The 23,692-nt window shown below is 34.5% G+C and overlaps 1 protein-coding gene across 15 annotated transcripts in view; it reads left to right on the forward strand.

Annotated features, from left to right (window-relative positions):
* Window positions 1–23,692, forward strand: part of ST7L (suppression of tumorigenicity 7 like) — a gene marked incomplete at its 5' end in the record, with an annotated part of 157,603 nt that overhangs the window by 32,608 nt on the left and 101,303 nt on the right. For all 15 annotated transcript variants that reach the window (XR_013991672.1, XR_013991673.1, XR_013991674.1 and 12 more), the window contains 3 exons: window positions 2,038–2,110; window positions 2,949–3,051; window positions 21,192–21,342. Coding sequence is in view for 11 of the 15 variants with exons in the window: in XM_081025012.1 (XP_080881138.1) it covers window positions 2,038–2,110; window positions 2,949–3,051; window positions 21,192–21,342 (327 nt within the window). The remainder of the gene's footprint in view (window positions 1–2,037; window positions 2,111–2,948; window positions 3,052–21,191; window positions 21,343–23,692) is intronic.

The following is a 23,692-nucleotide window of genomic DNA, read 5'->3' on the forward strand; positions in this document are numbered from 1 at the left end:
AGTTTGTTTACTTTTGCTTTTAGTGTCTTTGCCCTAGGAGACAGGTTCAAAACAATAATGCCAAAGAGCGCATTGCCTATATTTTTTTCTAGGAGTTTTATCGATTTAGGTTTTACATTTAAGTCTTTAATCCATTTTAAATTTATTTTTGTGTATGGTATAGGAATGAAGTCTAGTTTCATTTTATTGCATGTATCTGTCCAGCGTTCTCAGCACCATTTATTGAGAGACTGTCTTTACCCCATTGTATATTCTTGCCTCCTTTGTCATAGATTAATTGACCATATATACGTGGGTTTATTTCTGGACTCTATTCTATTCCATTGATCTATGTGTCTGTTTTTGTGCCCGTACTATACTGTTTTAATTAGTATAGCTTTGTAGTATAGTTTGAAATCAGGCAGTAGCATGGTACCTCCAACTTTGTTCTTCTTTCTCAAGATTGCTTTGAATATTCAGAATCTTTTGTGGTTCCATATACATTATAGGATTATTTGTTCTAGTTCTGTGAAAAATGCTATTGGTATTTTGATAGGGATTGCATCGAATCTGTAGATTGTTTTGGATAACGTGGACATTTTAACACTGTTAATTCTTCCTATCCATGAGCACAGTACATCCTTTCATGTGTTTGTATCTTCTTTGATTTCTTTCATCAGTGTCTTATAGTTTTCTTAGTACATGTCTTTTACCTCCTGGTTAAATTTATTCTTAGGTATTTTATTCTTTTTGATAAAATTGTAAATGGGTTTTTCCTTTTAATTTCTCTTTCTGATGGTTTGTTATTAGTGTATAAAAACACAACAGATTTTCGAATGTTAGTTTTGTATCCTGAAACTTTACTGAATTCATTTATTTAAGTTTTTTCATACAATGTGTAGGGTTCTCACTATATAGTATGTCATCTGCAAATAGTGACAGTTTTACTTCTTTTCCAATTTGGATGTTTTATTTATTTTTGTGTTTGATTGTTATGGCGAGGACTTCCAATACTATATCGAATAAAAGTGGTGAGAGTGGGCATCCTTGTCTTGTCCTGATCTGAGAGAAAAATATTCCAGCTTTTCACCAATGAGTGTGATGTTAGCTGTGGTTTGTGACATATGGTCTTTATTATACTGAAGTATGTTCCCTCTATATCCATTTTGCTGAGAATTTTTATCGTAAATGGATGTTGGATTTTTTCAAATTCTTTTTCTGCATCTATTGATGTGATGAAATGATTTAAATTTTTTGTTTATGTGGTATATCACATTGATTGATTTTCTATTTGGGGCATTCTGTAAGAAAAGATTTATATAATTAATGTGATTATAGTTCCCAAAATTTTGTTTTATAAAATAATTGTCATTTAAGAAAATATAGAAAATACTAAAACATAGGAAGAAGAAAAAATTAAAACCATCCAGCGCTGTATTACCTGGATTTAAATATTTTTATTTTTATTTTTTATTTTTATTGGGAAATATTAACCCCTTAATATTTCCAGGACCCATCAGCTCCAAGTCAAGTCGTTGTTTTCAATCTAAATCTAGCTGTGGAGGGCGCAGTTCACTGGCCCATGTGGGAATTGAACCGGCAACCTGGGTGTCATGAGCACTGAACACTAACCAACTGAGCCAACCAGCCGCCCTTTTTATTGTTTTTTGAATCTTAGTTTTTCTCTCTGAATAGGTAGAGTTTTTACATAGTAGTTCTAACTGCACTATGCCTTTTTCCTTGAATAGTATTATTGGAAGCAAATTATTATGCATATTTGTTGAGTACTTTTTACCATTGTGCTGAGGGCTTTCACAGACATAATTTAATTTAATCTCTGCCAGAAAAAGTACCATTTTTCTATTCTGAGAGAAAACTGAAGTTAAAGAAGTTGCTCCCAGTTCAAAGAGGCATAGCTAGTAAATAGTAGAATCAAAATTCAAATTCAGGTCTTCCAACTACATGTCCTCGTGTTTCTACTACTATAATATATCTGTTGAGTTTGTACTATGAATTATTCTTTGTAATTCTTACCTAAATTGAAAATTATTATTGCAGATATAAGCCTCCCAAAGTCAGCAGCAATCTGTTACACAGCAGCACTATTGAAGACGAGGACTGTTTCAGATAAGTAAGTAGTTATGATAAATAAAATAATTTGGAAAGGCTGCCGGCCTCAATATTATATTTTCCATCCACTGACTTGAAACAATGCTCCTTTGCCTTCCTACTTCCTTTTGAATAACCCTTGATATTATGGGGCTTTGAGGTTTCTTGCTATGTGTAGTGGAAGAGCAAGGTTTTTAGAGCTAAGTAAACATAGGTTCAAATTCAGGTCCACCACATACCAGCTGTGGAACTCTGGGCAAATCAGTCAGTTTGAGTCTCTTCTTCATCTGTAAGATGAGAATAATAATACTGTAGGGTGGTTGTATGAGGATTATGTGTATTAAATGCCTAAGCAATGCTGGAAAGAAAGTATATACAGTACATAGCAGCTGTGATGATGATAAGGTGTGTAGTAGGGAAATTGGTTTCATGTTATCTGTTCTGAGATTATAATTCTGAGTTATTGTGTATTCCCTGTATTTTGGGCTGCCCTTAACGAATGTCTCTTTGTTCCACAGGTAAGATACTCAGAAATCAACCAAATGGCGACCATTTCCTTTTACCTTAGATCACTATGCCTTGATAGGAATTAGAATGGACTATTCAGTCTGTTTCCTCTCAATGAAAATTTGATAAGAATGTCCTTCTAGTTTATGAGATTCGCTGGATGTCCCTGTGTCCCTATTTTATTATCTTTCCCAATGTGTGCCTTCAGTGGACTTTTCCTGAAGGCTTTCTTTACCTAAATTTGAAGACGTTTTTGGCCATCACCAGAAATCTATGATCAGGAGGCTAGATTATTATCTAAATCCAAATATTTTTTTTTATATTTATTTCTTCATTTTGTGGTTTTCTTACAGATTCTCTCCAGAAACAGCCTCCAGAAGAGGGTTAAGCACAGCAGAGATTAATGCTGTGGAAGCAATTCATAGAGCTGTGGAATTTAATCCTCATGTTCCAAAAGTGAGACACTTTATAATAAAAATACTGCTTCTGTTTAAGTTTATCAAATTGATGACCGTGTATAGACCAAACTTTGGGTCTACATAATTTGAGTCAAAATTGTTGTAGTCCTCTATATTTTCATGTTTATTATTCGCCTTAAAGGAGATGTTAAAAGGCATTTAGAAAGGTAGTTAGGACCAGTAGTTCATTATAGGCTTTGTAATTGCTGTCAAATAAAATTTGAAATGTGTTCACTTAGCTGTTCCTTCTACTATACTTATAAAGAAGAAATAAAATGGCTTGGTCTTAATAAAAGATCATTCATATTTCAGATCATTAAATTAAATTTCCTGTTACTGTGAAAGCTTTTTACATCTAGATAGATGCCTGGGTTTTGAACTTGGGCTGGGTAGACAAAGACTGAAGATAAATAGATTAAAATTATGATAGGAAACAGATGTGGAAGTTCCCAGAAAAACTGCTGAGTTGATGTTTATTTAGTTCCCGATGGAACTGTACCCATCTTGTTTGTCTTTATATTGTACACCTTGCAGACATACAGATTATTGGTTAATCTCTGTGTGTTGTCACCCAAGGTTAAAGTTTGGGTTTTGAAAACAATGCTCCATGTGAAGAAGTGTAGAATATTCAAGAATAAATACCTTTACTACAAAATGTAATTATAACTATTGATTCCAGTATAATGTGTATTAATGGAACTTAGAAGCTAGTACATTAAAGAGATTAATCTCTAAAAGATAATCTCCAAGAAATGGGAATTGTAAATCTGTTAGAGTAAGTAAAGATAGAGTCAAGAAAATTACTGAGATCTAAGAATGAGAGTAAACAAATATTTATACCATTCCCTTATTAAGTGACACTGATCCCATAAATTTAGATAAAAATTTTATTATGAATTATACTACATATACAGCAAAGCGTAAAAACCAGAAATGTGCATCTTAATGATTTATTATAATGCAAATGAGTAGAAACTACCATTTAGGTCAAGAAATAACATTGCCAGCCCCCAAAAGCCCACGTTACTGCTCTTACCCAATTACCACTTCTTTCCTCTTGCCTACAGTTAATCATTATTCTGACATTATGTTCACTTCCATCTTATATTTTTGGTTTATACTTTTTCTTTGTGGGTGGTTTTATATAAAAGTGGTCTCTCTATTTTTGACCCCCTCTGGAATAATTTGTGTAAAATTAAAATTTTTTCTTCCTTGAACGACTAGTAGAATTTGCTGATAAAGCCATCTGATTCTGGAGTTTTCCTTGTGAGAAGGATTTTTGTTACAAATTTTTTCTTTAGTTTAATAGTTTAATGACAAATTCAATTTCTTTAACCATTCCATAACTATTCAAATTTCTTATTTCTTCTTGTGTTGGCTTTGGTAAGTTGTATTTTTCTAGGAATTTATCTCATTAAAACTTGCAAATCTATTGGCATAAAGATTTCATGAAATCCTTTTATTACCTTGTCAATATTTGCGGGATCAGTTATAACATCTACTTTTTTTTTTTTTTTAATTAAATTTATTGGGGTGACAATTGTTAGTAAATTTACATAGATTTCAGGTGTACAATTCTGTATGACATCGTCTATAAATCCCATTGTGTGTTCACCACCCAGAGTCAGTTCTCCTTCCATCACCATATGTTTGATCCCCTTTACCCTCATCACCCACCCCCCATAACATCTACTTTTTAATTGCTGATACTAGCTCCCTTTTTTCCCTCTTTGATCCGATTCCCCAGGTATCTATCAATTTTATTAGTTGCAGAGAATCAAGCTCTGGCTTTGTTGATCCTCTCTGTTTTCTGATTCATTCATTTCTGCGGTTTATGGCCTTCCGTCAACTTTCTTTGGCCCTATTTTGTTATTTTTTGATTTTCTGTATCTTCTTACTTAACTCATTAATTTTCAGCCTTTCGCTTTTTAATGTATCTAAGTCTATAAACCTCTCTCTAAGCACAATTTTAACTGTAACTATAGCAACGTTTTTTATATAATTTAATTCAAAATATTTTCTCATTTCCATTATGTTTCCTCTTTGATTTAGAGGTATATTTATTCTATTTAGAGATATATTTCCTAATTTCCAGACGTATGAAGATTATCTTTTTATCAGCGAGTTCTAGCATAATTGCTAGAATAAGTTCTAGCATAATTGCATTGTGGTTAGAGAACATATTCTGTGTGATTTCACTCCTTTGAAACATTTTTCAATTCTTGAGTTTCTATTTATTTTTCACATCTCCTGTGTTATTTATAGTTTCTAATTCTCTGCCAAAATTTTAAATATAGTCTTTTCTCTTTTAAAATAATTTAAAGTAGTTATTTTAAAGTCTTTCCCTGGTAATCCTAAAATCTGAACTTTTGTGTATCTGCTTCTATTGTCTGTTTTTTTCTGCTGCGTCATGTTCATATTGTCTTGTTTTTTCTTATGCTACATTTCCTTTGACTATGTGCCAAGTATTTTATTTGAAAAATTGTAGAAATAGCTCGAAACCTCAAATAATAATACCTTCTTTCAGAGAGGTATTTCTTTGCTCTTGGAGGCCTAGAAAGACCACTAGCAGGATGGGGTCACCTCAGTGTTGTTTCAGGGATTGATGTTCTTTGGTCTGTCCAGATGCCTTGAAACTGGGCTGTGGTCCATGGAAGTTCTGGTTTATTTCTGGTCACCTTTATTCCTAGGAGGCAATTCCATTTCAGAGTTCCAATCCAGTCCTGAGGGATGTGCCTGGGTTCTCACTCTTGACAGGCCTTGAACTCTTACTTTTGTTACCCTAGCCTATGAAATTGGCAGAAAGGCTGAATAGCCTCTTAGCCATCTTGTCTAGAATTGGCAAATATCGCTATAGTAAAAGAAGCTCCAAATGTGGCTTACTTCTCTGATTTCTGCCTCCTTTGGACTGTGGCCTGGTAATTTCCTACCCTTTGTTAATTCTCTGATGTATTTAATGAGATTTTAAAAATATTTTGTTCTTTCTAGTTGTCTGGGATGGCTGATCTGAATTATACTGTCTTCCATTGTTGGAAGCAAAGGTCTGAAAATATGTTTATATGAAATGCTCTGTTCTTTCATACTTCCTAGTGGTTAACAGAATGGATTCTGAAACTAGACCACCTAGGTTTGGGTTTCCTAGCTGTACGGCTTCACTGTTTCCTAGATGTATGACCTTGGACAAGTTACTTCTCTAGACTTGTATAAAATGGGGATAATATTCCCCACCTCTTAGAGTTGTTATTAAGATTAAATGAGTCCATCTCTTTTTTTTTTTTCAAAAGGACTTTATTGGGGAACAGTGTGTACTTCCAGGCCTTTTTTCCAAGTCAAATTGTTGTCCTTTCAGTCTTAGTTGTGGAGGGTGCTGTTCAGCTTCAAGTTGTTGTCCTTTCAGTCTTAGTTGTGGAGGGCGCAGCTCAGCTCCAGGTCCAGTTGCCATTGTTAGTTGCAGGGGGCGCAGCCCACCAACCTTGTGGTTGAGAGCCCACTGGCCCATGTGGAAATCGAACGGGCAGCCTTCGGAGTTAGGAGCACGGAGCTGCAACCAACCGCCTGAGCCACCAGGTCAGCCCCGAGTCCATCTCTTTAAAGTGCTTAGAAGAGTGCCTGACACATAGTAAGCATTACAGAAGAGATTGTTATTATTATCAAGGATGGACTGGGAATCTGTTCCTTGTGTGAGAAGATGAACAGCAGTTATTAATCAGAACTATTCAAATTAAATATGCCACCAAGATATCTAAAAATTTGTTTTAATTCCCACTCAAAATACCAAAATATGGACTATCCATTTTCTAGAGTTGTCAACTTCTTTTCTGCCTCAGAAACTCTCATGCAAAAATGTATTCTCAGCAGTAACAATTCTGATCATGTGAGTTGTGCATTGATTTTCAAAACTACTGCTGGAAGTACATGGATATGGGAAAGGTAGTGGAAATCCCAGTCATTGCCCTAATTACAGAATTAAATTATTGGATAGGTAATATAGATTAGTCTCCAGGTTGAATCTGCTCTAGATACTCTATGATGTTTTTAGGGATACTTTTTTCAAAGCATATACACACATATACACTGAAATACTTTGAAACAATTCTGAGAGAAATGAAAGAAGGCCTAAATAAATGGAAGATATATAGCATGTTTCTGAATTGGAAGACTTAATATTGTTAAGATAATAATTCTCCCCTAATTGTCCCATAGATTCAATGCAATTCCTATTAAAATCCTAGCAGGTTTATTTGTAAGCATTGACAAGCTCATCCTAAAATTTATATGGAAATGCAAAGGACCTAGAATAGCCAAAACAATTTTGAGAAAGAATAACAAAGTTGGAGGATTTACACTACCCAATTTCAAGACATTTTTAAAGCTTTTTTTAAGACATTTTTTTATAGTAATTGAGATAGTATAATAATGGCAAAAGATTGAAGTATAGATCAGTGGGAGACAATAGAGAATCTTGAAACAAAGTCATGTAATTATGGTCAGTTGATTTTCAACAAGAGTTCCAAGGCAATTCAATGGGGAAAGAGTAGTCTTTTCAACAAATGGTGCTGAAACAATCAGGTGTCCATATGGGGGGGGGGGGGAAGAATCTAGACTCCTTTCCCCATACCTTATACAAAAAATGAACTCAAAATGTATCATAGATCTAAATGTAAGAGTTAATATTATGAAACTTCTAGATGAAAAAAAGAAAATCTTTGTGGCCTTGAGGTAGGCAAAAATTTCTTCAAAAGCACGATCCACAATGAAAAAAATTGATAAATTTCTTAAAACATTTGCTCTTCAAAAGACATCATTAAAAAAATGGAAAGATAAGCCAAAGATTGGGAGAAAATATTTGCAAGTTATACGAGGTCGGACAATTAAGTTCACAAACTAATCCTAGACAAAGTGCTACATACCTCATTGCTGAATATCACTACTGTCACCTTTGAAGTCCTCCCCTTGGGAAGCTCTGCACTGACACCAGCGTCTAGTCCGCCTTCAAAGCAATTTTGGAACTCTATTTCTGGAATGGCCATCAGAGCTGTCGTCATATTACTCTTGATGTCTTGAATGTCATCAAAATGTCTTCCTTTTAATATCTCTTTTATCTTTGGGTAAAGACAGAAGTCATTGGGGGCCAGATCAGGTGAGTAGGGAGGGTGTTCTAATACAGTTATTTGTTTACTGACTAAAAACTCCCTGACACACAGCGCTGTGTGAGCTGGTGCATCGTCATGATGTAAGAGCCAGGAATTGTTGGCGAAAAGTTCAGGTCATCTAACTTTTTCACGCAGCCTTTTCAGCACTTCCAAATAGTAAACTTGGTTAACTGTCCGGTTGGTACAAATTCATAATGAATAATCCCTCTGATATCAAAAAAATTTAGCAACATTGTTGCAACAAGTTCGTGAACTTGTCAGACCTCGTATATCTGTTAAAGAACTTGTATCCAGAATTATAAAGAACTCTTCCACCTCAATAATAATAGGACAAACAATTCAAAACAAGGGCAAAGGATATGGATAGTCACTTCACTAAAGAAAATACATGAATAGCTAACAAGCAAGTGATACAATAGTCAGCATCATTGATAAATACGAATTGAAACCACAATATGATACTACTTTATACCCACTAGAATGGCTATACTCACAAAGACTGACAGTACCAACTGTTGACAAGAATGTGGAGAAACTGCATACATTGTTGTTGTGCATGTAAAATAGTATAGCTAATTGGAAAAACAGTTTTGCAGTTAAGCATATATACTTACCATATGACCCATCAATTCCATTTCTAGGTATCTACACAAAAGCAATGAAAAGTTAAATGTTCATACAAAGACAGGTATGCAAGTATTCATAGCAGTATTCACAATAACAAAAACTTGAAATAATCCTAAAACGGGAATGAATAAATTGGTCCATATATGGAACACTTCTTAGTATTAAAAAGGAACAAACTATAAATACATGCAATGAGTGGGGATTGACTCCAAACAGGCAGAAGGGAATTATTTGTGGTGATGGTTGCACAACTGTATAAATTTACTAAAAATCATTGCACTCTATACTAACAATGATAAATTTTGTGATATGTAAATATACTTCAATACTGTTAAATATATATTATTAGATATAAATATATATTTAAAAAGTATATCATGTGTATATACTTTAACATTTTTAAATCATTTTTATTTGTAGGTAGAAATATACCTGTTTTCCCCTATATGTCAAAGCCAGTTGACAATTCAACTCTCTTAAAATGTCCAGCTAAGTAGGATGGTGTTATAATCTTACATTATTGTTTGTGGATAGACACTTTTACTGGATGTTGTCAAACAGGATAATTATTAATGTTTTTTGGTGAAATTTTAAGCTCCAACAGCTTGGATAATATCCCACTTAAATAACATTAGTGTTATACGAACTGGGAGAGTTCTGGAATTTGTGGCTGTCTGCTTTTGCTAGGGTTTTACAAGTGAAATATGTACAGATTCATTCTCTCTCCCCCTCCCCCTCCTTTCCTCCTTCTCTCAATCTCTATCTCATGTTATGGTCTCTCTATTCCTGACTCCAGAATAGCAAACATAAAGGGCTTTAGGGGTTTTCTTCCTCCAACTTTAACTGTGGGTGGTGATAATTTATTGAAGCTAATGAACAGTGACATTTAAATATATATCTATATTTTAGATCTTTTAATCTTACAAATTTGTTATGCAAGTTTGTCAAATGTTGTGTGAATCTTACCAGTAAAATGACAAAGCGTAAAGCTGTTTTAGTAGGAAACATTTTTTGGCAGTTTTCCACATAACTATAACAGAAATGGCTGTAGGTCTAGAGCTGTGCAATTTGTTAAAGCTGGAAACTATTAGAAGTGCAATAGAGAAAGATCACATAAATCTCTTCAGGCTATGAGTTTGCTTTAGATATTTCATTAATATTGATTTACAGATTTTTTTAATCTACTGAATGAATTTCAGCATACAGTAACCATGACGGTAATAGTTAAAAATTAGAACAGCATGTTTTCATGGTTTTTGACCTTTTCTTCATTACCTACCTATGGCTTTGGTTCAACAAACAAGTTTTTTAGACACCAAACAAGAAAATGATTGTGCATCTTTCAGCTACTATAAAAATTGTCAGATTTTTTTTTAACTTTTATTTATTTAAATATGTTTTTCTAGGACCTATCAGCTCCAAGTCAAGTAGTTGTTTCAATCTAGTTGTGGAGGGCGCAGCTCATAGTGGCCCATGTGGGGATCGAACTGGCAACCTTGTTATTAAAAGCACCATGCTCTAACCAAATAAGCTAACCGGCCGCCCCAGATTTTTTATTTTATAGGAAAAAATGTTTCATACCTTCTAAATACTCCACAGCATCCTGTTTCAGCCATCTTACTGTCTCATATTTTGTATTATCCAACCATCAAAGAGTTATTTGCTTTTTAATTGAGATAATTCACATATCATAAAATTCATCCTTTTAGAGAACACATTTCAGTGGTTTTTAGTATATTCATAAGGTTGCACAATCATCACCACTATCTAATTCTAGAACATTTTCATTACCCCCAGAAGAAGCCCTGTACCAATTAGCAGTCACTCTCCGTTCTTTTCTCCTCCAATCCCTGATACCACTAATCTACTTTCTGTCTCTATGGCTTTGGAATCATACTATGTGGCTTTTTGTGTCTGACTTCTTCCACTTAATGGAGCATGTTTCAATACTTCATTTCTTCTTTATGTCTGAGTAATATTCCATTGTAGGGGTATTACCACGTTTTGTTTATCCAGTCGTCAGTGGATAGGCATTTGGGTTGGTTCCACTATTTGGTTATTATTCATGCTGCTGCTGTGAATATACATGTGTAAGTGTTTGTGTGAACACATGGTTTCACTTCTCTGCGTATATACCTAGCAAAATGGATGGATCATGCATAACTCTATGTTTCACTTTTTGAGAGACTACCAAACTGTTTTCCAAAGTGGCTGTGTTATTTTACATTCCCACCAGCAATGTGTGAGGGCTCCGATTGGTACATTCTTCCCAACGCTTGTTGTGGTCTGTCTTTTGATTATAGTTATTCTATGGGGTGTGACGTGGTATCTCATTTTGGTTTTATTTTGCATTTCCTTGATGACTAATGATGTTGCACATCTTTTAATGTGCTTATTGGCCATTTGTATATCTTCTTTGGATAAATGTCGATTCAGGTCCTTTGCACATTTTTGTCTTTCATTCTAGAAGATATTCTCTAACATTATTATTACAGTAGGCCAATGAGCTTCTTGATTAATATGGTCAAAAACCATTGTGAATCTCCATAGTTGAAAATACCATTATAATATAATTTCACCCATAAATTGTAAACATGAGGATGGGTCATGAGCCTTGCTGAGATTAGGTAAGTTGCTTACATGTGTGCACAAGCCTCAGAGCACATGATTCATATTTGTGCTTTGGCAAAATTATGGCTTTATAAATCATAGGTGTTTAGAGATACCACTGACTGAAACTGAAAATATTAAATGCACGAAGTCAGTGATCTACTGTAGATGTACTTGTTCTTAGTATGACGATTTACACATCAGTTAGAATCGTATTGTTCAGCTTTAATTTAGAATCTAGCAATAGCAGCAGAATTTCAATGAAGGGTTTTTTTTATAAGCAACTACTACCAAATTCTTCTAAATTTTATTATTTCTATATTTAAATTTGAAAAAGTTACCTTAAAAACAAAATCACAGAATAAAAAGTCCTATATATAAAGAAATATATCCACATATATACTGTCAATTGATTTTTTTTATTAAAACACCTTCGCAATTCAGTGGGGAAAGGAATCTTTTCAACAAATGGTGCTGGAACATTTGGATGTCTGAATGGGGGGAAAATTATGAATTTTTCTTACGGCATATGTAAACATTAATTTGAGATGGATCATTGACCTGAATGTAAAAGCTAAAGTTATACAACATCTAAAAGAAAACTAAGAATATCTTTGAAACTTGGGGTAGGCAAAGATTTCCCAGGACATAAAAGGCACTTAACTAGAAGAGAAAAAAGATTACAAATTGGCCTTTTCAAAAATTTAAAATTCTGCTCATTGAAGCATCGTTAAGAAAATTAAAAGGCATTCCACTGACGGGGAAAAAATGTACAATTTGTTTGTTTGGCAAAGGGCTCATATCTAGAATATATAAATATAATAAAGGCAACTTAATGTGAAAAATAGTCAAACGCCTTAAACGGAAGGCTTAAACATAAAAGAAGATGTCAGAATATCCAGTAAACACATAAAGAGTGTTTATGTGCTCAGCATCGTTAGTTATCAGGGAAATGCAGTATCAAATCATAACAAAGTACCATTTCACACCTACCAGAATGGCCATACAGTCATGCTCCACTTAACAATGGGGATACGTTCTGAGAAATGCATTATTAGGCATTTTCATTGTTGTGCAAATATCACAATGCACTTATACACACCTAGACGGTAGTCTCCTACACACCCGGGCTGTAGGTACAGCCCATTGCTCCTAGATTACAAACCTTACAGCATGTTACTGCACTGAGTACTGTAACACAACGGTAAGTATTTGTGTATCTAAATATATCTGAACATAGAAAAGGGACAGTAAAGAGACGGTATAAAGATAGACAGTGGTACACCTGTGCAGGGCACTTACCGTGAACGGAGCTGGGAGGACCGGAAGTTGCTCTGGGCGAGTCAGTGAGGGGGGGTGAGTGGATGGGAAGGACATGACTGCACGCTCCTGCAGACTTTATAAACACGTACACTCGGGCTACACTGAATTTATGAAACAACACGAGATTAAGTGAAGCACAAGAGAAAATGATGCAATTGAGAGATGAGATAAACATGAGAGGTATGAGGCTGCTGCTGGTGTAACACAGCAATAACACAGCATAGTGTTTTACAGCAAGCTTTTCTTTTTATAAGTAGAAAGAGTACACTCAATGATAGAGTACAGTATAGTAAATACCTAAATCAGTAACATAGTTGTTTATTACTATCAAGTATTATGTACTGTATATAATTGTATGTGTTACAATTTTATACAACTGGCAGTAGGTTTGTTTACACTAGCATCACCACAGACACGTGAGGAATTGGTTGTGCCCACGAGGTCACTAGGCGATGGGAATTTTTCAGCTCCATTATAATCTCATGGGACCACTGCCACATATGTAGTCTGTTGTTGACACAAACATTGTTACGCTGCAAATGACTATAATGAAAAAGACCGCTCAAGTGTTGGTAAGACTGTGAAGCAGTTACAACTCTCACACATACATAGCTGCTAAGAGTATAAAATGGTACAACCACTCTGGAAAACTGTTTGGTAATTTCTTATAAAGTGAAACATATACCTCACCCCAGCAATTCTACTCCTGCCCAAGAGAAATGAAACCATCTGTACCCCAAAAGACTTGGACGTGAATGTTCACAGAAGCTTTATTCAGAATAAGCCCAAACTGGAAATAACCCAAATGTGTGTTAATAATAGACACGTTGCCGCGTATTTATTCAGTGGGCTACTATCAGGAATAAAAGGAAGGAACTACTAATACGAACACAACATGGATGAGTCTCAAAAACAGAGTGCTGTACAAAAGACTGCATACTGAGTGGTTCCATTTATGACTTTCGAGAAAAGGCAAAGTGATCTGAGGTGGTAGAAATTGGAACAGTAGTTGCCTCGGGGGGCAGGCTAAGAGACGAACTGGAAAAAACTTTCTTAGGTGATGGAAGTGTCCTATGTCTTGATTTGGATGTTGCTTGTCTACATTTGTCGCAACTCATTGACTTGCATACTTAAGATTTGTGCGCTTGACTTTTTAATTATACCTCTGCAAAGAAAACTCTGACTCAGCATGGAAAGCTCTGTCAGAGTATCATACCTTCTGATTAAATGAGATGATGTATGCGCAATGCTTAACACAGTGTCTGAGTGTCAGGCCACAGTCTTGATTATCCTGCAGTTGTTGCTTTATTATATTTCTGTTACCATTTTCTCTTCCTGTTTATGCTGTTCCAGTATGTACTCTCCTTGTGAATATTGTTTTACTGCTTAGAACCATAGAATGTGTAAGATTTGGAGATTCCTTTGTTGAGATGAGGTGAAAGTGAAGATGTTGAAACAGTTAGGAATTAACTAATTTGAATTAATTAAGATCTTGAGGACAATTTATTTGGGCCTTTACAGAAGAAGCTCTTGGGGGAAGAATAAAGTAGAACATTTAAAAACAAAACAATAACAAAATCTTGTTTAGGAAGTCTCTACAACTTGAGTACATGTTTAGAAATATGCTATCTGTAGCTTTTAAAAATTATCATTTCTTGTTTTAAAATAAATTGTTGTTAGTATTGTGCTGCCAAGAAAGCAGACTGTGCCTGGAGGCTTTTACAAGTACAACGGGAATTTTAAAAGTGAATTGAGATAGAAAAGGTAAAACCCGTCTGGTTGATCAGAGATGGAAGCTTATAGGATGGCATGAGTCTCATCCACCACAGAAGATACTAGACTAGCTCCTTAGCAGTGGGGCTTCCATTTCATTGGCCAAACTACTTACGTTATAGCAGCGTACGTAAAAGGTAAGAGGGAAAGTGGCACTCTGTTGAGATTCTGAGTGGCATAGCAGGAATAAAAGGAGAAACGGGGAAGGGGTGCTAAAGTCTAAGACCCAAATTTAGGGCACAGTAAGTGAGGCCTTTGTCTTTTCCTTATATTGGACTGTGACGTAGGTGGGAGGGTTGAGCTATGAAATGCTGCTCTGTAGGATTATAGGGAAAGGAGTTTTTATATAGCAAATGCCCTTTCTAGCCTCCCTTCCTTCTCCTTTCAACATAAGATCACTTGCCCTTTGCTCCTGTTAGGTGCTATTATGTTTTCTTTCAGTTTATTCATATATTAATTCTGTTTCCTTCCTGTCTGGGAACTATCTTTAGTCTTCCCCCTAATACACATCTATGTGTACTCTTTGCATTCGGCCTGCCTGTCCAGTCTCATAGAATGTGCACTGAGAAAACTAATTGCAGAGATAAATTGGTTCTTGGTGTGCATGACTGATCAAGAGCAAAGTACCTTAATTTCAGATGCCTTCACAGAGATTTTTCTTTAACCCCTGCTTTTAAGAGGAAGATTATAAAGCATTATCATTACTTCAGGTCAGAATTATATTGCTTTTGGTCAAATGCTGTTGTAAGAGTTACAAAGTAATAGAAACAAGGTAATCTAAAGATAAATTATAAAGATCAAAGCAATTCAAAATTAAAGTGAATTTGAGGGTAAGCATAGGTATGGTTTTAGAGTTAAAAGAAACCATCAGACCCTATATCATTATGCCTTTTTAACTATAGCTTCCAAAGTAGATTTAATTTTTTATATTTTTAGTGAAAAGCAAGAGGCTTGATTAGTTATTTGAGTATATTTTCCATCGTTTAATACTAGTTAAAATTGTCCCAAGCAATTTCTGATTTATTTCAGATACAACAATAAGGTGATTTGGAGGTAATATGCAAGGTCCTATAGCACATACTAGGTATGAGCCTTGGTTTATGTCTTCAACTGTAGTTTACTTGTTGATAATTTCCAAATCTGTATCTTTCAACTCTGGTTTCCTCGTCTATAGACTTGCATTTCTATCTAGTTATAGAAAATTTTATCTGGATATCTAAAAGGTATTTCAGACACTTTAATATGTCTCAAACTGAATTTTAAAATTTATTGTCTCTTCAACTTTCCTGCCCTTCCTTAATTATATATTTTGATTTATGGCTTCATTGTCTTCTCTTCATTAACCCTTACTTCTGCCCTTTCCAAATTACCAACTTGTATTATAACCTTTGAAATGTCTTTCAGATCTAGCCATCTGCTTCGCCCCCAGTGTCACTGACCATTATGTGCCTTCACTACCTATTGTTTTAAATTATTATATAAGTGATGAGTGTTTTTTTATTAAAAATTCAGAACCTTCAGAAGTTTATAAAATCAAATATCCTTGTTCTCTCTCTCCAAATTCTACTTCTCTCAAATAACCACTCTTGCTGTTTGGTTTATAGATTGCCAGATATTTTCTATGCATTTCTAAACATACAGATATGTTTACCATCTCTTGCTTGAACTATTAAAACAGATTCTTCACTGCTCTCCCTGCCATCAACCCCTCTCCACTCTGGTCATTGCTAGAATTATCTACCCAAACATTAAATCTTACTCTACTTAAAGAGCTCTGCTTACTCCCTGTCGCCTGTAAGATAAAGACCAATCCTAGTAGTGCATGTATAGAAGCCCTTCCCAGTCTGGGCCTAGTATCTATCGCCAACCTCAACTCCTTGCCACCTCTGCCTTGCCCCTTATCTCCAGCATCACTACTTCCTGGATTACTCAGTCTCATCTTCCTACCTTTGTACATATGCTCAGACTCTTCTTTACCAGGCAAGTTTCTGCTCATTCTTCAAGACACTGCTCATCTGTTTCCTCCTTTATAGAGAGGCATCTTTCCTACTTTTCCTGAGCAGAGATAATGGCTCTCTTCTCTGTTCCTTCAGTACCTTAATCATATCTTTTTTTTTCTTTTTTTTGGTCAGTTTGTATGTCTCTCCCTTAGTTCCCTGTGAGCTTTTAAAAAGCAGAACTCTTGTCTTACTCGCCATTTTATGTCTGATACTCTGCCCAGGACATAACAGGCATTCAATAAATGTTTGGCAAATAGACATGTCTTTAGTTTAGATTTGCATTGCTGTAAAGGCCTATCTAAGTTTAAAAAGGTAAAATTTTAGACCCTGTTATTTTGGGGAATGTTTAAGCCATTTTACAAGTTTTTACTATTTTACTTTACTACTTTTAATATATTTTATATACTTTATTTTTACGAGTTTTGCTTAATTATATCATTTTTGACACTTTAAGGATGGTACTACAATTCCAGCATGATCTTATTTCTTAACTTATAAAATAACTCAGCTTTTAATGGAATGCTATATAACAAATAATATCACAAATAATACAACAAATAATATTAAAAATAATGAGTTACATTTATATAGACAGGAAGAAATGTATAAGATGTGTTGTGAAGTAAAAGTGAATTGCATAACAGTTTGATCCATTTTTAAGAACAATGTAGTCAATATGTTATTCATAAAGAAATCCAGACAAATATAAATCAGATTATTTTATTTGCTTTATTTTTATTCTCCAATCTTGTGATATATCATTTTCTACTATGTTACCCTGTAATGTTTGCATTTTTTGTACATTGAGCATATGCTTTTCTAAGCATAAAAAAAAAAAAGACCAAAACAAAACAAAACCAACCACCCCTTAGTTTTTAACCTTTCATATTCTTCTTCATAGAAAAGTAAAGTCTGGATACCAGAATTTTTGTTTTGTTTTGTTTTTAGTTTGCCCAGAGAGTTACGAAATATCTTTAAGTAAAAATTGAAATATGAGTTTGAAGACATTTTAGCTGTATAAATCGGATCAAGTCAGTTAATTAGGATTTTAGTGCCTACTTTGGGTTGTATGTGTGCTAGGAGCTGTAGTAGAATATGAAGGATATGGCTTCTATTGTGTGGTAACTTGCAGCTTATGCTGGGCAGCAGAAATTCCTGAGTAAGCAGTTTGTGAAGAAGATAAAATAAATAATAATTCTATAATTATTTATTTTAAATTCATTTTCCTCAAAAAAAAAATTCATTTTCCTTACACTGAAATTTTCCCTTATATTTTGAGGGTGAAAGTTTATGTCAGTGCCATATTAGAAACTGAAAAATAAGATTTGGTTTGCTTTAAAGGCAAGTTGGAAAGAACATTTGCTGGTAGGTAAGACGTGGTAATAAAAAATAAGGTAGCATAAGGAAGATTTTTTTTTTATGATTAAATAGCACAGATTTAAAAAAAAAAAAAATACAAACTCCTGAAGTATTTCCTAATAAGCGAGCCATCTGTACTTGATTACTATCTGAATTGTCACTTTGATTATTTAAACAGTGAAAATATAGAAATATAGTTGCTGTTCAAAAAAGTATTTTCTGGACATATTAAGTTGACATTTTCTATAAGTTTTACTGAATAATTGTTAACTAAGTATCTTTGCTTACCGTTTGCTAAGTGGCTACCAAGATAGGGTTTAGTTTAAAGCTTCAGGGTTCTAAAACTCATTGAAAATAGTTCAGGACATTTTGTCTCCTCTATCTGTAAATGAGGCAAAATTTTAATAGAAAGGAGTTGGTTTAAGTATTAAACAGTTTTCTTTTGAAAATGAGATACGCCTTTTTATGATGGAGATTTCACTGTGATTGCTGCATTTTCTTTTCTTCCCACTGAAGAAGCTCTTCTTGCACTTGCAAAGAGCATAAGGAGTCATGTCAGGGGTCAGCTATTTGAGTCCATTTTCCCACAGCCGCTTGGTGCGAGTGATCTTTTACTGTGTTTTAAAAAAATGGGCAAGGATTAGAGAGGATTAGAAAGAATATTACCCTCCTGAATATAGGCCCAAGGCACTGAGGGGAGAGAACCCAACCAGGCAGCAAATGGGCTTTGCTTGACCAGGACACAACCTCTGCTGCATTCCTTTAAGAAACTGAATGGGAAATGTTAAGTCCCCAAACTGGATTAGTAAGTAATCTCATAGCTTGTGACATCTGCTAAAATAAATTGATGAGCAGATTGCATTCTTACACTTTGAGGAGAGAGCCAGATACATCAAGACTAAGAGTAATTGTTCCTTTAATTTCAGCTTTGCTAAGGTATAAGAGTAGGCGTAATTAAAGATGGGCATTAAGCTCAGTAAGTGTTGGAAAGGCACATTTCACAAGAAAAAAAATTATTTTAGATATATCAATATGATGTGTACATATATGTTGGTTAATAAGCTAAGGCTTAAATTCTGAAACCACTACACCTTTGTGTTTTTAAGATTTTTCCTGCTTATAGCAATTTTACAAAGCATTTTTCACAAATTTAACTTTTAAATTTAGGTTGTTTATCTCATTAATTTGTGTAACAATCTGAGGAATTTAGAATTTGAAATGTGAGAATATATCTTTTGAGACACCTCTGGAATATTTCTCTTTTTATATTTTATAACAGAAGTTAATGTGGTTCGAACCCTATGACACGTAATGTGGTATCAAGTTATTTAGAACCAAAGAGGTCGTTTCAAACCTATTTTAGTAGGGGAAGTCTTTGCAGGAAGTATTTAGCTAACTAAATACTTTTTAGAAGTTTTTTTTTTATATATAAATTTTATTGGGGAATATTGGGGAACAGTGTGTTTCTCCAGGGCCCATCAGCTCCAAGTCGTTGTCCTTCAATCTAGTTGTGGAGGGCGCAGCTCAGCTCCAAGTCCAGTCGCCATTTTCAATCTTTAGTTTCATGGGGCGCAGCCCACCATCCCATGTGGGAATGGAACCGGCAACCTTGTTGTTGAGAGCTGGTGCTCTAACCAACTGAGCCATCCAGCCACCCCAAAAGATTTTATTTTAAGTTGACCACTTTAATAGTAAAGATGATGTACAAATGGTTAATTTTGCATCTTTTTTCATGTACTTGGTACATTTAATTAGTGTAATAACTGAATTACGCTGCTTTTGTTATGGATTATAATATTAAGGCAAGTGTTTTCGTCAGGAGTTTTAAGATAGAATTTCATTTCCTATGTGAATAAGAATTGATAGCCTGTAACTTCTTTAACAGACACACTCACTATCCCTTGCAGTGCACCTGGCACCATGCTCTCTTGGCTCAGTGCCTTTGTTCAAGGTGGCCCTGTACTTTGAATATGTCCTCCTGTTCTTTCCCACCCCAGCCCCCACTCTTCTTATCCACAATCCATCCGTCTTTATCAGCTCAAATCCAAAATTCCATCAAGTGGTTTATTTTCAGCCCCTAAATCAGAATTACTACCTCTTAAATGTAGAGTTACCGTGTGACCCAGCAATTCCACTCCTAGGTGTATATACCCAAGAGAGATGACAACATGTTCACATAAAAACTGGTACACGAATGTTTGTTACCGCATTATTCATACTAGCCAAAAGGTGAAAACCATCAAATACCCATCAAATGAGGAATGGGTACACAAGTGTGCTATAGCTATACAGTGGAATGCTCTTGAGCCACAAAGAGGAAGGCGGTACGGATACAGACTGTGACATGGCCGTAGCTGGAAAGTATTACGCTAAGTGAAAGAGACCCGTTACAAAAGAGCATATATTGTGTGATTCTGCTTATATGAAATATCCAGAAGAGGCAAATCTACAGAGACAGACGGTAGATTAGGGTTGCTCAGGGCTTAAGGGGGAGTAAGGGTGATAACTAAAGAGTACAGTTTCCTTTCGAGGTGATGAAAATAGTCTAAAATTGACTGTGGTGACAGTTGCACATCTGTGAACATAACCATTGAATTTAAATAATTTAAATGGGTGAATTGTGAAGTTATCAATTATATCTCTATAAAGCTGTTACTAAAAAACTAAATTAAAAAATTAATACCTCCTATCCATATTCCTATATACATTGTTTATACCTCTAATAAAACACTTAGCACAGTCTGGTTTTAATCATTAACTTAAGAAATCTGTCTTTCTCATTACATTAGGAGCTCCAAAAAATAGAGCATGTTTTGGTATTCCCTAAAACATAGTGTTTTGCACTCGGTACATATTAATTTAATGGAACTATTTCACAATTAAATTCTTTCACCTGTAAAATAGAAATAAAAGAAAAGAAGAATTGAATGTTGCCACAAAGTGTTGTCCCAAAATTGTAGTTTACAATTTTTTACACTTAGGTATTTTTTGGAAAAATAAATATTTGCTCTCAAATTATTTCCTCAGCTTGAGTTTCCTTTTTGTATTTGTCAAGGTCACATGTAAGCCATTACTTTTACCTATAGGAATATTCTGATCTTTGGAATTTGCATATAAAGCATTTTACATACATGTTATTGGTAGGACCTTCATGTCATTTAAACTAGGTTAATGTTTGTTTTTTAAAATAAAATTGACTATAAAATTTGAATCTACATTTTGGTGGGCATTTGCAATTAACATAATTTAATTTTTTTGTGATGTTTCTATGTGTGTATGTGTTATTTTTCTAGTATTTACTAGAGATGAAAAGTCTAATTTTACCTCCAGAACACATCCTGAAGCGGGGTGATAGCGAAGCAATTGCCTATGCTTTCTTTCATCTTCAGCACTGGAAGCGAATAGAAGGTGCCCTTAATCTGTTGCAGTGTACTTGGGAAGGCAGTAAGTATTTTTTTCCAAATGCAACGCTCATTTCTGACTATTCATTGCATTCACAGGCAGTCTTTTTAAATGAGACTGAGTTTCCATAAGGATTTGTTGTTCAGATTGTTTTCAGAATGAACTCAGTGGTGTTATATTTGGTTTATTGGTAGAATAGATGCTTAATGTACTTATATTAATGCCACACTTAGGAAAAGCAGAATGAGAAACTGTTATGCTGTTCTGCCATATGTTCATTTAAATTATATATTTGTAAAGAAAGGAAATGAAAATGTGCATCCCTTGCTCTATAATCTTTTTAATGTGGTTGATCTATTATAATATTTTTTGTTTGTTTTATTTTCAGATGTGTATAACACAAAACTATTTTCCTCACAACGAATATCAACTCTATTCTTTTAAAAAAATTTTTTTATTGTAAAATATACATAATATAAAAATTACCATTTTAACCGTATGTACATTCACATTGTTGTACAACCATCACCATCATCCATTCCTAGAACTTTTTCATCATCCCGAACTGAAATTCTATATCCATTAAACACTAAGTTCCCATTGTTCCTTCCTCCCCAGACCCTGGTAATCATTTTATTTTCTGTCTCTATGAGTTTGGCTAGTCTAGCCTTCTTATATAGTAGTATCAGACAATATTTGTCCTTTCATATCTGGCTTATTTAGTATAATGTTATAGCATGGGTCAGAATTTCATTCCTTTTTAAGGCTGAATATAATATTCCATTATGTCTGTTTATACTACATTGTGTTTATCTGTCAATGATGGACATTTGTTTCCACCTTTTGGCTGTTGTAAATAATGGGTGTACAAATATCTGTTCAAATTCCTGCTTTCAATTCTTTGGGGTATATACCCAGAAGTAGAATTGCTAGATCATATAATTCTATGTTTAAGTTTTGGAGGAACCGCCATACTATTTTCTGTAGCAGCTGTACCATTTTATATCACTAGCAATGAGCAAGTGTGTGACTTTCTCTATATCTTCACCACACTTGCTATTTTGTTTTCTTGACAATAGCCATCCCAGTGGGTGTGAAGTGGTATCTCATGGTGGTTTTCATTTATTTGCATTTCCCTAATACTAGTGATGTTGAACACCTTTTCTGTGCTCATTAGCTATTTGTATATCTTCTTTGGAGAACTGACTGTTTTTCAACTGATTACCAGTTCTCTTATTTGTAACTTTTTAAAATTGCTAAGAAAATGAAGAAGCTTAATCAAAATATTTTATCAGTTGAATTCTTATAATACTTTGAAAGTATACTTCTGCTATCAATACAAATTCAAAAATGAATTCAGTGTCGATTCACTAAAATTGATTAACCCTCTCAGTTCCCAAACTTTACACTGAGGAACCTTGGGGGCATTGCAGCAAATTCACAAGAGTGGCACTGGATATTTCAAATTTTCAGTGGAAACTGAAATATCAACATCTGTCAGACACCATTCAAACTATTACTCTAGGTAGCACATGGTTTCACAATTAGGTGACCCTCCATTCTCCATTTCTTTCCATGTCATAGTTTGTAAAGCCAGGTTTTTGTTAGTTGCTTTGATTAAAAGAAGTGCCTCACAAAAACCAGCGTGGAACAGGAAATGAGGATGGTGGTGTCCAATTTGATTCCAAGGTGTGAGAAGTTGTGCAATGCCCAACAGGCTCACACATCCCAATATATAAAAATTAAATAATTGGTTATATAAAATTAAATAATTGTTTGTTTCCTTTAATTTATGCATATTTTTTCAAATCACTGCTAAATTGTTAGAGCATAAAATTTTAGAGTTGTTTGGACCCCTACTTAATAAGTGGAATTATTAGATATTTCTTTGGGCCTAGGGGCATCATAAAACATTACTGAGACACAAAGGGCACCATGTGTCCTGATCCGAGAAAATGTGGGAACTTCTGCCTGCCTTCCCCATTTGCTCAGGGTCAGACACTGTGCTTCACCCTGACACCACACAGGGTAAGGAAACGGGGACTGCTAAATCTGAGGAGCTGAATGTCTTTGGGTTGTTAGACTTACTTTTGCTTTTTTTCTAGTAGTTGACCAGCTCCTCAAAACCAGGTACTTTGTCTCATTCAACTTGTGTGTGTCTTCAATGCCAAGCATTCTGCTAAGTACATAGGAGGTTTTCAATAAATATAGTACCTATACTGTATTTCATGAATAATCATCTTGATGCATGATTTCCTCGTGTTGTCACTGATTTGCTCCGGGACTTTGGACAAATCACTACTTTTTATTATGGCAACACAAAATCCATACTTTTTTGAATTTTTTTAAATTTTCTGTTACAATTGACATTCAGTATTATAATAGTTTCCGA

Source organism: Rhinolophus hipposideros (assembly GCF_964194185.1).
Source record: "Rhinolophus hipposideros genome assembly, chromosome: 19".
Classification (NCBI taxonomy): domain Eukaryota; kingdom Metazoa; phylum Chordata; class Mammalia; order Chiroptera; family Rhinolophidae; genus Rhinolophus; species Rhinolophus hipposideros.